The sequence below is a fragment of the Triticum urartu genome, chromosome 1A (assembly GCF_056163025.1).
Source record: "Triticum urartu cultivar PI428250 chromosome 1A, HENAU_Tu73, whole genome shotgun sequence".
Lineage (NCBI taxonomy): Eukaryota > Viridiplantae > Streptophyta > Magnoliopsida > Poales > Poaceae > Triticum > Triticum urartu.
This window is the reverse complement of record NC_141873.1, coordinates 578,572,291-578,584,038: the sequence shown is the minus strand read 5'-3', so window position 1 is coordinate 578,584,038 and position 11,748 is coordinate 578,572,291. Positions and strand designations below refer to the sequence as shown.

The 11,748-nt window shown below is 48.2% G+C and overlaps 1 protein-coding gene across 1 annotated transcript; it reads right to left on the bottom strand.

Annotated features, from left to right (window-relative positions):
* Positions 1–204: 204 nt before the first annotated feature.
* LOC147992993 (uncharacterized) lies at positions 205–1,379 on the bottom strand. The gene is made up of 3 exons (XM_087539190.1): positions 1,236–1,379; positions 476–752; positions 205–395 (listed from the first exon to the last, which is right to left on the bottom strand). The coding sequence occupies exons 1-3, from the start codon at positions 1,377–1,379 to the stop codon at positions 205–207; spliced, it is 612 nt and encodes a 203-aa protein (XP_087395316.1).
* Between the last annotated feature and the right edge of the window lie 10,369 nt (positions 1,380–11,748).

The following is an 11,748-nucleotide window of genomic DNA, read 5'->3' as shown; positions in this document are numbered from 1 at the left end:
ATGTGTCAAGTCTGCCTCTTCTACCAATTAACAAGCCAGAGGACGCACCGCTCGGTTTATTGCTCTCAGATCATCTTCATTGAATTCTGAACCGTCTTCCTTCAAACTAGGATAGCCCTGAGCTGCTTCCACAGGATCGAAGTCTGGCACCCATGCCTTTGCTCGGATTAAAGCATTGATGGCGCCGGTTCGAGCAGCAGATTTTTACAGTTCTTCAATCCGGGCGGGAAGCATTGACAATCTTTTAAGAGTATCCTGGATTAACGTGGGTGCCGGATTGTTATGTGATGCAGTCGAGATGATCCGCTGTGCTCCAGTATACAGCTGTTCGATTAATGTGTAGGCAGCCTTCAATTTCATCCGAACATCTGACCCCAAGTGGCTAATGCGGGTGCCTGCAACATGATAGAACAGTTCACAAACCGGACCTATTATAAGAAGATCAAAATTATCACAGAAGTCAAAGGACGCTTACCAAAGATGGCGGCAGTCATTGCATGCACTTGTCGCTTTACGCTGGTCAATTCATCTGTCATCGGTTTAAGGGCAGCTTCAGCAGTTTCAATCTTCTTGATCAAAGCGCTTTTCTCAGTGGCCCAATCCGCCCGATCTTTCTTGAAGCCCTCCTTCAGCTGTTCCATGACGCTTAAAGCGTTGGTCAATTCCTCTTTCGCTTTGGAGGTTTCAGCCTGTTGAGATTTTAAGTTCTCTTGAAGATCGGCGAGTTGGTTTTCTTTGGTCTTCAGCTCAGCCTGCATGCCGACAGTTATATGGTTTAACAAACGGTATAAAAATTGAAGTACCAACCACATAACAAGTTATGCACTTGGTACTTGGGGGCTAATGCCTATTTGATCTACATCTGTCCATTGATTGCAAAGTCCCAAGCTCAATACAAGCATTCAACTTGGCACTTGGGGGCTAATGGCTATTTGCTCCAAATAATTTCTGATGCTACTGTATGCAGTTAATTACAGTCTCGGTTTAACTACATTAAGTTGAACCGACCCTTGGGGGCTACATCAGTGAACTTCGAAGCATTCAGGTTTATAAGTCCCGGTTTAACTTCATTCAGTTGAACCGACCCTTGGGCGCTACATCAGCACATTCTGAAGTATGAAGCTTTTTATGTCACAAATCTCGATTGGAAAAAGATTCCAAACCGATCCTTGGGGGCTAGGAGAATCAGCAAGACTAAAAATATATGCAAGCAGGAAGAGGCATATGAAAGTTACCTCAAATTTCTCCTTCATCATGTTCACTAGGCCAGCTTCATAATCACGACTGGTATACAGCCGGTTCAGATACCCAGAGTGAAGATCTTGAGCATTCAGTGCAGCATATGTCGCCAAATCAACATTCCACTTGCCCTTGTCCATTGCGGCAAATTCTTCTTTGGCAGTATGCTTGGACAAAGCGGCGGGATTGCTTGGTTCGGTATGGCCAACACCAGTGATAACAACTTCGTCATCCAGGGCACCACCGGTTTGCACTGTGGCTGTCGGTTTACCAGTAGTCTCGGATGGACTTGTGGATTTTTCAATCAGGACGGGAATTCTTGGCTAATCAGCAGGGCCGGAGGCATCAACAGGCCTCTCTTCAGCAATAAAAACCTCATCTTGCGCTGGCGGATCATTGGGCACGTTTTCATGAATGGTCGCTTCAACATCTGGGGTGGCGCCCGGTTCAGGAGCAGTTTCTTCTCCGGCCACTTTATCCAGGCGAGCTTTCTTTCTCGGCCTCGGTTTGGCCCTAAAAGGAGCGGCAAAATCAAAAACAGTATATGTTGAAAGCTACAAATACCAACAATATTATGATAAGTGCAAGTTTACCCAAGCACGGTTTTAAGCGGTGGTAGCTGGGTACCCGTTGACTCGCCGGAGGATGAGTGGGAGGTAACCTGATAATCGGAGTCAGATGGGTTAAGCGGTTGACGAAAACAGCCCGCTTTAGGACAAGTACTGACAAGCAAATTAGAGACCTCTGAACGACGTCTCCGAACCGGACTGTTTGGTAAACCGGCGGAGGTAACTACCTGGCCGCTATGCCGAGTTGTGCGGTGCACCTCATGCTGTTGGGTCTTCATAAGAAAGTTGGGATCCAAGTAAGCAAGAGGATGAGAAAATTTAACTTTTCGGTTTGCCTGACGGATTTTGCGTGAAGGCAGAAGACTCGAATCAGAAGAAAGAGTAATTACCTCTGCATCATCAGCATGGCTAGCTTCGGCATCATCCTGACAAATGTTATCATCAATAAGGTGTATAAAAAGCAAACCAAGTGAATCAAGTTCTGCCTCAAGGTCCGGATTACCCACATCATCATCAGCGGGCGGATCAGAGGATGCGGTGGTTTTCCTTTTGTGAGCAGGCTTCTTAAGGACCTTTGTCTTAGGCCAGGTCGGTCTTTCCGGTTTGTCGGCCTTCTCTTGTGGGAGCTTCTTGCTCCAAAACATATCATCACCTTGCGTCAACAGATATTGGTGTCAAGAAAAAGCAAGTACAATAATATCAGAGTTAGTAAAAGGGAAAATTCAGACATACAGTTGGCGGTTTGTTGGTGGCGCAGAAAGGAAGCAGGCCGGTACGGGCGCAGACGTACTCCGGTTCGTTCAAGATTTTCTTCACAGCTTCTATGACTTCTTCCTCAGTAAGCTGGATGTTCACGTGCCGCAGCGGATTGTTAACACTGCCCGTATATTCACACATCAAACTGGAGCATTGACTGAGGGGCAGTACACTCTAGGATATCCAGCAACGGGCAAGATCAACTCCTGTTAAACCGTTGGCCATAAAGGCTCTGAGCTTGGACAGTTGGGGAGCATATTTACTCCTCTATTTGGCCGTCAACCTCTGTGGAAAGGGGTGCGTGTTGCTAAGCCGTTCCGGACGAAAACCAGGCAAGGGATTTTCATTAGTAGGGGAGGTGTCTTTGCAATAAAACCATGTTTGATTCCATTCTTGAGGATGGCTGTGCAATTTTGCATGAGGGTAAGTAACCTCTTTCCGCTTCTGAATCGCCATACCGCCCAATTCCATATTGGAGCCATCAGGAAATTCTGTGCGGCGGTTCAGATGGAAGCAATCTTGGAATAACTCCACTGTGGTTTCCTATTGAAAGAACACTTCACAGAGCATTTGGAAATGGCATATGTTGGTGACAGAATTGGGGCCAATATCTTGCGGATGGAGTTGGAAGTTGGCCAAGACATCCCGGTAGAATTTTGAACCGGGCGGGTTAAAACCTCGGGCTAAATGATCCGCAAAAACTACCACCTCTCCTTCCTGAGGTGTGGGAGGACATTCTTTGCCTGGGACCCTCCAATGGATGGTATTTCTGCTGCTTAAATCGCCGGTCAGGACTAAGTTGTTCAGCTGTGTCTCTATGACACGAGAAGGCACCCAGTTGCACTCGTATACTTGTTTAGCCATGGTGCAGTCTACAGAACAAAGTGATTCCGGTTCAAGATTGTGTTGGGTACAGAATATACGCTGATATGATCAATGTTAAATCGAGGATAATTGTATTCAAACCGAAGCTCTGTGAAGCGATGGATTATGGCTAAAGGATCCTGGCGGTTCAATAAGGGAACTAATGGTATATATCGGTTTATTAACTTTTTCTATGGTAAGTTAAACCGCCCGATCTAAGTATTGAAATCACTGGAGATTGCGAAATGGCTAAGTATGCAGAAACAGGTTTCAAAGAAGTTCTGTTGCAGCAATGGATCTGAGGCAACTTCAGAAAAACAGAAAAAATATATTTAAAGGCCTCGAAACAGAGCGGAAGTGAATCAATGGGCAGATAAACAGATGAGATCCACGGACTTGAACACGAGACTATAGGTGGATACGAAAAACTAAGTGGTATTTAGCACAAGGTTTACAGATCCTTACGGAGGATAATGCATGAACAGGAGCAGTCGATGAACGTCACAAGAACAGCAAACCCTAGAACAGATCTAGGTTAAGAAGAACAGAGGACTTACTGGAGCTGAGGAAGATGCGGACGGTCACCGCAATTTCTCTGGTACGTTCAGGTCGATGCAGCGGCCAAGGTCGAGGCTGGAGGCGACGGCGGCAGCGGAGCTCCGGAGCTGACGACGCGAGGAAGACGAAGATGGGAAGGCACGAAGAAGGAAAAAGAAATGACCCTTCGGTCCTATTTATAAGGCGAAAGACATGTGTCAGGCGCGACAAACCAGGGGCCACGGAACGGAGCTGTCGCCTCGATTTTCGCAAAGCTTATTAAAGTGAAGAGGTATTATGGATACTTTCTTTATGACAGATGACGTCACCACGGTTTAACAGCAATTGGAGAAGATGACGTCAAGACGGTTCAGCAATTACAAGAAGATATTGAAGATGAAGATTTCTACTAAGGATTGACATGAACACATTCAAATCAATCTGGGGCCTAATGTTGGGGTATTACTACTGGGCATAAACCGGCCTGCCTGGGCCGGATTAACTTTGTCAGTAGTTAAAGAGTGTTAAAGCCCAAGAAGCTAGATAAAGGCCCAAGGCCGTAGTCGGTTCAACACTTGTAGCCATAAACTGGCTTGTATGTAAACTTGTATTGTAAGTTAGGAATAAGGAGAGACCAACCCGGATACGAGTATGAACCAGAGATTGGGACTCTATGAACCGACGGGTGTGTGTATATAAGGGGACGACCCGACAGCGGTTCAGGGACAGACAACCACAACTCGAGACTTAGGCGAAGCTTGTTTGCTCCCTAGTCATCGAAACCCCATCAATTCCATCACAAACTAGACGTAGGCTTTTACCTTCATTGAAGGGGCCGAACTAGTATAAACTCTCTGTGTCCCTGTGTCCGCTTTAACCCCTTCGAGTTAACCCGTTGCGATGGCTCCAAGACTAAGTCCTTTTTCTAGGACATCTGCCGTGACAAACCCACGACACTGTGTTTACAAGAAAGTGAGTGGGAGCTCTGTAGCATTTCTCATATTATATGTGGATGACATACTATTGATGGGAAATGATATAGAATTCTTGGAAAGCATAAAGGCCTACTTGAACAAGTGTTTTTCAATGAAGGACCTTGGAGAAGCTGCTTATATATTAGGCATCAAGATCTATAGAGATAGATCGAGACGCCTCATTGGTCTTTCACAAAGTATGTACCTTGACAAGATATTGAAGAAGTTCAGTATGGATCAGTCCAAGAAGGGGTTCTTGCCTGTATTGCAAGGTGTGCGATTGAGCATGGCCCAATGCCCGACCATGACAGAAGATAGAGAAAAGATGAGTGTCGTCCCCTATGCCTCGGCAATAGGGTCTATTATGTATGCCATGCTGTGTACCAGACCTGATGTCAACCTTGCCGTAAGTTTGGTAGGAAGGTACCAAAGTAATCCCGGCATGGAACACTGGACAGCGGTCAAGAATATCCTGAAGTACCTGAAGAGGACTAAGGATATGTTTCTCGTTTATGGAGGTGACGAAGAGCTCGTCGTAAAGGGTTACGTCGATGCTAGCTTCGACACAGATCTGGATGACTCTAAGTCACAAACCGGATACGTGTATATTTTGAATGGTGGGGCAGTCAGCTGGTGCAGTTGCAAGCAAAGCGTTGTGGCGGGATCTACATGTGAAGCGGAGTACATGGCAGCCTCGAAGGCAGCACAAGAAGCAATCTGGGTGAAGGAGTTCATTACCGACCTAGGAGTCATTCCCAATGCGTTGGGCCCGATGACTCTCTTCTGTGACAACACTGCAGCTATTGCCCTTGCCAAGGAGACCAGGTTTCACAGGAAGACCAGGCATATAAGGCGTCACTTCAACTCCATTCGTGAAAATGTTCAAAATGGAGACATAGATATTTGTAAAGTACATACGGACCTGAATGTCGCAGATCCGTTGACTAAACCTCTTCCTCGAGCAAAACATGATCAACACCAGAACTCTATGGGTGTTTGATTCATCACAATGTAACTAGATTATTGACTCTAGTGCAAGTGGGAGACTGTTGGAAATATGCCCTAGAGGCAATAATAAAATGGTTATTATTATATTTCCTTGTTCATGATAATTGTCTATTGTTCATGCTATAATTGTGTTATCCGGAAATCGTAATACATGTGTGAATAAATAGACCACAACATGTCCCTAGTGAGCCTCTAGTTGACTAGCTCGTTGATCAATAGATGGTCATGGTTTCCTGACTATGGACATTGGATGTCGTTGATAACGGGATCACATCATTAGGAGAATGATGTGATGGACAAGACCCAATTCTAAGCATAGCACAAGATCATGTAGTGCTTCTGCTAGAGCTTTCTAATGTCAAGTATCATTTCCTTAGAACATGAGATTGTGCAGCTCCCGGATACCGTAGGAGTGCTTTGGGTGTGCCAAACGTCACAACGTAACTGGGTGACTATGAAGGTGCACTACGGGTATCTCCGAAAGTGTCTGTTGGGTTGGCACGAATCGAGACTAGGATTTGTCACTCTGTATGACAGAGAGGTATCTCTGGGCCCACTCGGTAATGCATCATCATAATGAGCTCAGTGTGACCAAGCGGTTGATCACGGGATCATGCATTACAGTACGAGTAAAGAGACTTGCCGGTAACGAGATTGAACGAGGTATCGGGATACCGACGATCGAATCTCGGGCAAGTATCATACCGATAGACAAAGGGAATTGTATACGGGGTCACTTGAATCCTCGACATCATGGTTCATCCGATGAGATCATCATGGAACATTTGGTAACCAACATGGGTATCCAGATCCCGCCATTGGTTATTGGCCGGAGAGTCGTCTCGGTCATGTCTGCATGGTTCCCGAACCCGTAGGGTCTACACACTTAAGGTTCGATGACGCTAGGGTTATTAGGAAGACTTGTATGTGATTATCGAATGTTTTTCGGAGTCCCGGATGAGATCCCGGACGTCACGAGGAGTTCCGGAATGGTCCGGAGGTAAAGATTTATATATGGGAAGTTGTCATACGGTCACCGGAATGGTTCGGGGGCATATCGGTATTGTACCGGGGCCACCGGAGGGGTTACGGGGGTCCACCGGGAGGGGCCACCTCTCTCGGAGGGTCTTCTAGGCTGTAGGAGGAAGGGAACCAGCCCCAACTGGGCTGGGCGCCTCCCCCCTTGGGCCCATGCACCTAGGGTTTGGGGGGAACCCTAAGGGGGGCGCCCCCCTTCCTTGGGGGGCAAGCCCCCTCCCCTTGGCCGCGGCCCCCCCTCTAGATCTCATCTAGAGGGGGCCGGCCCCCTTCCCCTTCCTCTATAAATAGAGGGGCGAGGGGAGGGCTGCACACCACATCCAAGGCGCAGCCCTCCCCTCCCCAACACCTCTCCTCCTCCGTTAAGTGCTTGGCGAAGCCCTGCCGGAGTACTGCTGCTCCACCACCACCACGCCGTCGTGCTGTTGTTGGAGCTCTCTTCCTCAACCTCTCCCTCCTCCTTGCTGGATCAAGGCGCGGGAGACGTCCTCGGTCCGTACGTGTGTTGAACGCGGAGGTGTCATCCGTTCGGTGCTTGGTCATCGGTGATTTGGATCACGACGAGTACGACTCCATCAACCCCGTTCTCTTGAACGCTTCCGCTTGGCTTGGAGGCCAAGCCACCCCTAGGGCTGCCGCCCCCTCCCTAGATGGGATCTACAAGGGGCCGGCGCCCCCCCTAGGCTCCTATATATAGTGGAGGGGAGGGAGGGCAGCCGCACCTGAAGCCCTGGCGCCTCCCTCCCTCCTGTGACACCTCTTCCTCCCCGCTTGCACTTGGTGAAGCCCTGCCGGGATCCCGCTACTTCCACCACCACACCGTCGTGCTGCTGGATCTCCATCAACTTCTCCTTCCCCCTTGCTGGATCAAGAAGGAGGAGACATGTCCGCTCCGTACGTGTGTTTAACGCGGAGGTGCCATCCGTTCGGCACTAGGATCATCGGTGATTTGGATCACGACAAGTACGACTCCATCATCCCCATTCTCTTGAACGCTTACGCTCGCGATCTACAAGGGTATGTAGATGCACTCCTCTCTCTCTCATTGCTAGATGACTCCATAGATTGATCTTGGTGATGCGTAGAAAATTTTAAATTTCTGCTACGATCCCCAACAGTGGCATCATGAGCCAGGTTTATGCGTAGTTTCTATGCACGAGTAGAACACACGTTGTTGTGGGCGTCGATTTTGTCAATTTACTTGCCGTTACTAGTCTTATCTTGATTCGGCGACATCGTGGGATGAAGCGGCCCGGACCGACCTTACACGTACACTTACGTGAGACAGGTTACACCGACTGACATGCACTAGTTGCATAAGGTGGCTAGCGGGTGTCTGTCTCTCCCACTTTAGTCGGATCGGATTCGATGAAAAGGGTCCTTATGAAGGGTAAATAGAAATTGGCATATCATGTTGTGGTTTTGGCGTAGGTAAGAAACGTTCTTGCCTATAAACCTATAGCAGCCACGTAAAAATTTGCAACAACAATTAGAGGACGTCTAACTTGTTTTTGCAGCATATGCCGTGTGATGTGATATGGCCAAAAGGATGTGATGAATGATATATGTGATGTATGAGATTGATCATGTTCTTGTAATAGGAATCACGACTTGCATGTCGATGAGTATGACAACTGGCAGGAGCCATAGGAGTTGTCTTAATTTATTTATGACCCGCGTGTCAACATAAACGTCATGTAATTACTTTACTTTATTTCTAAACCGTTAGCCATAGTAGTAGAAGTAATAGTTGACGAGACGACTTCGTGAAGACACGATGATGGAGATCATGATGATGGAGATCATGGTGTCATGCCGGTGACGATGATGATCATGGCGCCCCGAAGATGGAGATCAAAAGGAGCAAAATGATATTGGCCATATCATGTCACTATTTGATTGCATGTGATGTTTATCATGTTTTTCATCTTATTTGCTTAGAACGACGGTAGCTTAAATAAGATGACCCCTCGCAATAATTTCAAGAAAGTGTTCCCCCTAACTGAGCAACGTAGCGAAGCTTCGTTGTTTCGAGGCACCACGTGATGATCGGGTGTGATAGATTCTAACGTTCGAATACAACGGGTGTGAGCTAGATTTACACACGCAATACACTTAGGTTGACTTGACGAGCCTAGCATGTACAGACATGGCCTCGGAACACGGAAGACCGAAAGGTCGAACATGAGTCGTATAGAAGATACGATCAACATGAAGATGTTCACCGATGATGACTAGTCCGTCTCACGTGATGATCGGATATGGCCTAGTTGACTCGGATCATGTATCACTTAGATGACTAGAGGGATGTCTGTTTGAGTGGGAGTTCATTAAATAATTTGATTAGATGAACTTAATTATCATGAACTTAGTCTAAAATCTTTACAATATGTCTTGTAGATCAAATGGCCCACGCTAATGTTGCCCTCAACTTCAACGCGTTCCTAGAGAAAACCAAGCTGAAAGACGATGGTAGCAACTATACGGACTGGGTCCGGAACTTGAGGATCATCCTCATAGCTGCCAAGAAAGCATATGTCCTTGAAGCACCGCTAGGTGATGCACCAGCCCCAGCAAACCAAGACGTTATGAACGCTTGGCAGACCCGTGTTGATGATTACTCCCTGGTTCAGTGCGACATGCTTTACAGCTTAGAACTGGGGCTCCAAAAGCGTTTCGAGCAGCACGGAGCATATGAGATGTTCCAAGAGCTGAAAATGGTTTTCCAAGCTCATGCCCGGATCGAGTAGTAGGGGGCGGTGAGGCCTCCGCTACATCGCAGCCGGCCACGGGAGGCAGGAGCACGAGGCATGACCGGCACTGGTTTGGGCGGCTGGAGCAAGAAGACCAGAGGTTGAAGAAGCACTATGGCCATTGGATGGACATCGTACAGTCATTGGAGCTAGAATCGTGCATATTGACTAAGTTGACAAAGCCCTCCGTCCCCGTCAACTTAGTAGGCCCACAAGTCAGCCTGCCACTATACTGGGTCCCAGCTAACAGGGGGAGTATTCTTTTTTTGTGCATAATAAGGAGGCACTTCCTAGCGTGCGAAGATATAGCTGGTGGGTCCGAGCTGTCAGCGGCGGTAACATTTTTTTCACGAAGTACAGAGGCCCTTTCGATGAGTCCCAGATGTCAGGTGGAGGAATCATTATTTTTCCTGTAATAAGGAGGCATTTCCTTGCGTGCGGTCGTGGACCCAGCTGTCGGCCTCTCCACCTAAAGTCCACTTCAGATGCATGTCGGTCGTTGACCACGTTGACCAGGCCGCGCCGAGAGCACCACGGCGGTGGACGACGGCGAGACCTAGGAAGGGAACGACATGGAGGCAGGGAAGGCTCGACAGTTGTTTCCCATACGGAGGGGAGTACGACTGTACGAGGGTTTACTGGTTCGTCTGCCGTCGCCAGAGAATAACAACAGGTGTGGGTGAGTAGAGGGATGGCTAGGCCAGCGATGGGAGTACAGTGGGGTGGTGAGGCCTGCGCGGCAGCACAGCCGGCCGCGGGGAGGAGGGAGCAGGCAGTCCCGCCGGCGCCTGTTTGAGCGGCTGGAGCAGGAAGAGCAGAGATTGAAGAAGCACAACGGCCGTTGGATGGCCATCCAACAGTTACTGCTTGTGCGTCAACCTTTTTTTTTAGGAAAGCCTCAAATCTGTGGGAAACAGCATACAGCCCATCTGCCATTATTTGTAATAATTTACAGCCCATTTGCTAATTATTAAGGTTTTTTTGGAGCCCATATTCTTTTTGTTAGCATTACAGCCCATATTGTGGCCACGATTAAAAAAATATACGAAATTTTGCATATTTCGGTGCGGTCCGAACTGTTTTTAATTCCGAAATTTCGACTCACATTCAAACTGATTTTTAAAATAAATGTATATCAATATAAAATCCAACAAATTCTCCACGCATAAAAATTAATGTAATTTCAAATCTCGAAATGAAAAAAAGATATTTGAAACTAATTGCCGGTTTGTGTGTTTTAAAAATGTACAACCCATTTCTCATTACTGATGGGCCATTTTCTCGGCTAGCCGAATGAAAGCTCTCCTCGTCTTGAAAGATTTGCAGCCCAACAGGCCTGACAAAGCGACTTACTTGGCAAATCACAAACAAACTGGGCTGTGGCCATGGACCCTGCTGTCAGCCTCTCCATGTACAGTACTCTTCCGATGTAATGTCGTTAACCACGTTGACCACGCCGCGCCAAGAGCACCAAGGCGGTGGACGACGGTGAGGCCTAGGAAGGGGACGACGCGGAGCCGGGGAAGACGCGGCAGTGGATGCCCACGTGGAGAGGAGTACAAGGGTTCACTGGTTCGGCTGCGGTGTGAGGCTGCCGACGCCGCAGGGCCTGGCTAGCGGTGGGAGTAGTAGGGGGCGATGAGGCCTCATTGGCAGCATAGCCGGCCACTGGAGGCAGGAGCAGGCGGTCTCCCCGGCGCTGGTTTGGGCGGCTGGTGCAAGAAGAGCAGCGATTGAAGAAGCAGCAGGACCGTTCGATTCAAATCCAACGGTTACTACTGCTAGAATCGTTTGTTGACTAAGTTGACAAGCCCTGCGTACGCGTCAACTTAGTAGGCCCACAGGTCAGCCTCCCAACCGGTGCACCCCAGATGTCAGTGGGAGGAATCATTTTTTTCGCGTAATAAGGAGGCAATTGATTGCGTGCGGCCAGGCTAGCGGAGGGAGTAGGGTGGGCCGGGGAAGCCTGCACGACATCACAGCGGGCCACAAGAGGAGGGAGCAGGCAGT

Bases quoted from the DNA above. Each gene is read 5' to 3' on its own strand.
- LOC147992993 (XM_087539190.1), bottom strand. From the start codon at position 1,379: ATGGACAAGGGCAAGTGGAATGTTGATTTGGCGACATATGCTGCACTG. The intron at 753-1,235 runs GTAACTTTCATA...GTCGGCATGCAG, and splicing joins TGATGAAGGAGAAATTTGAG to GCTGAGCTGAAGACCAAAGA. The intron at 396-475 runs GTAAGCGTCCTT...ATCATGTTGCAG, and splicing joins AATGACTGCCGCCATCTTTG to GCACCCGCATTAGCCACTTG.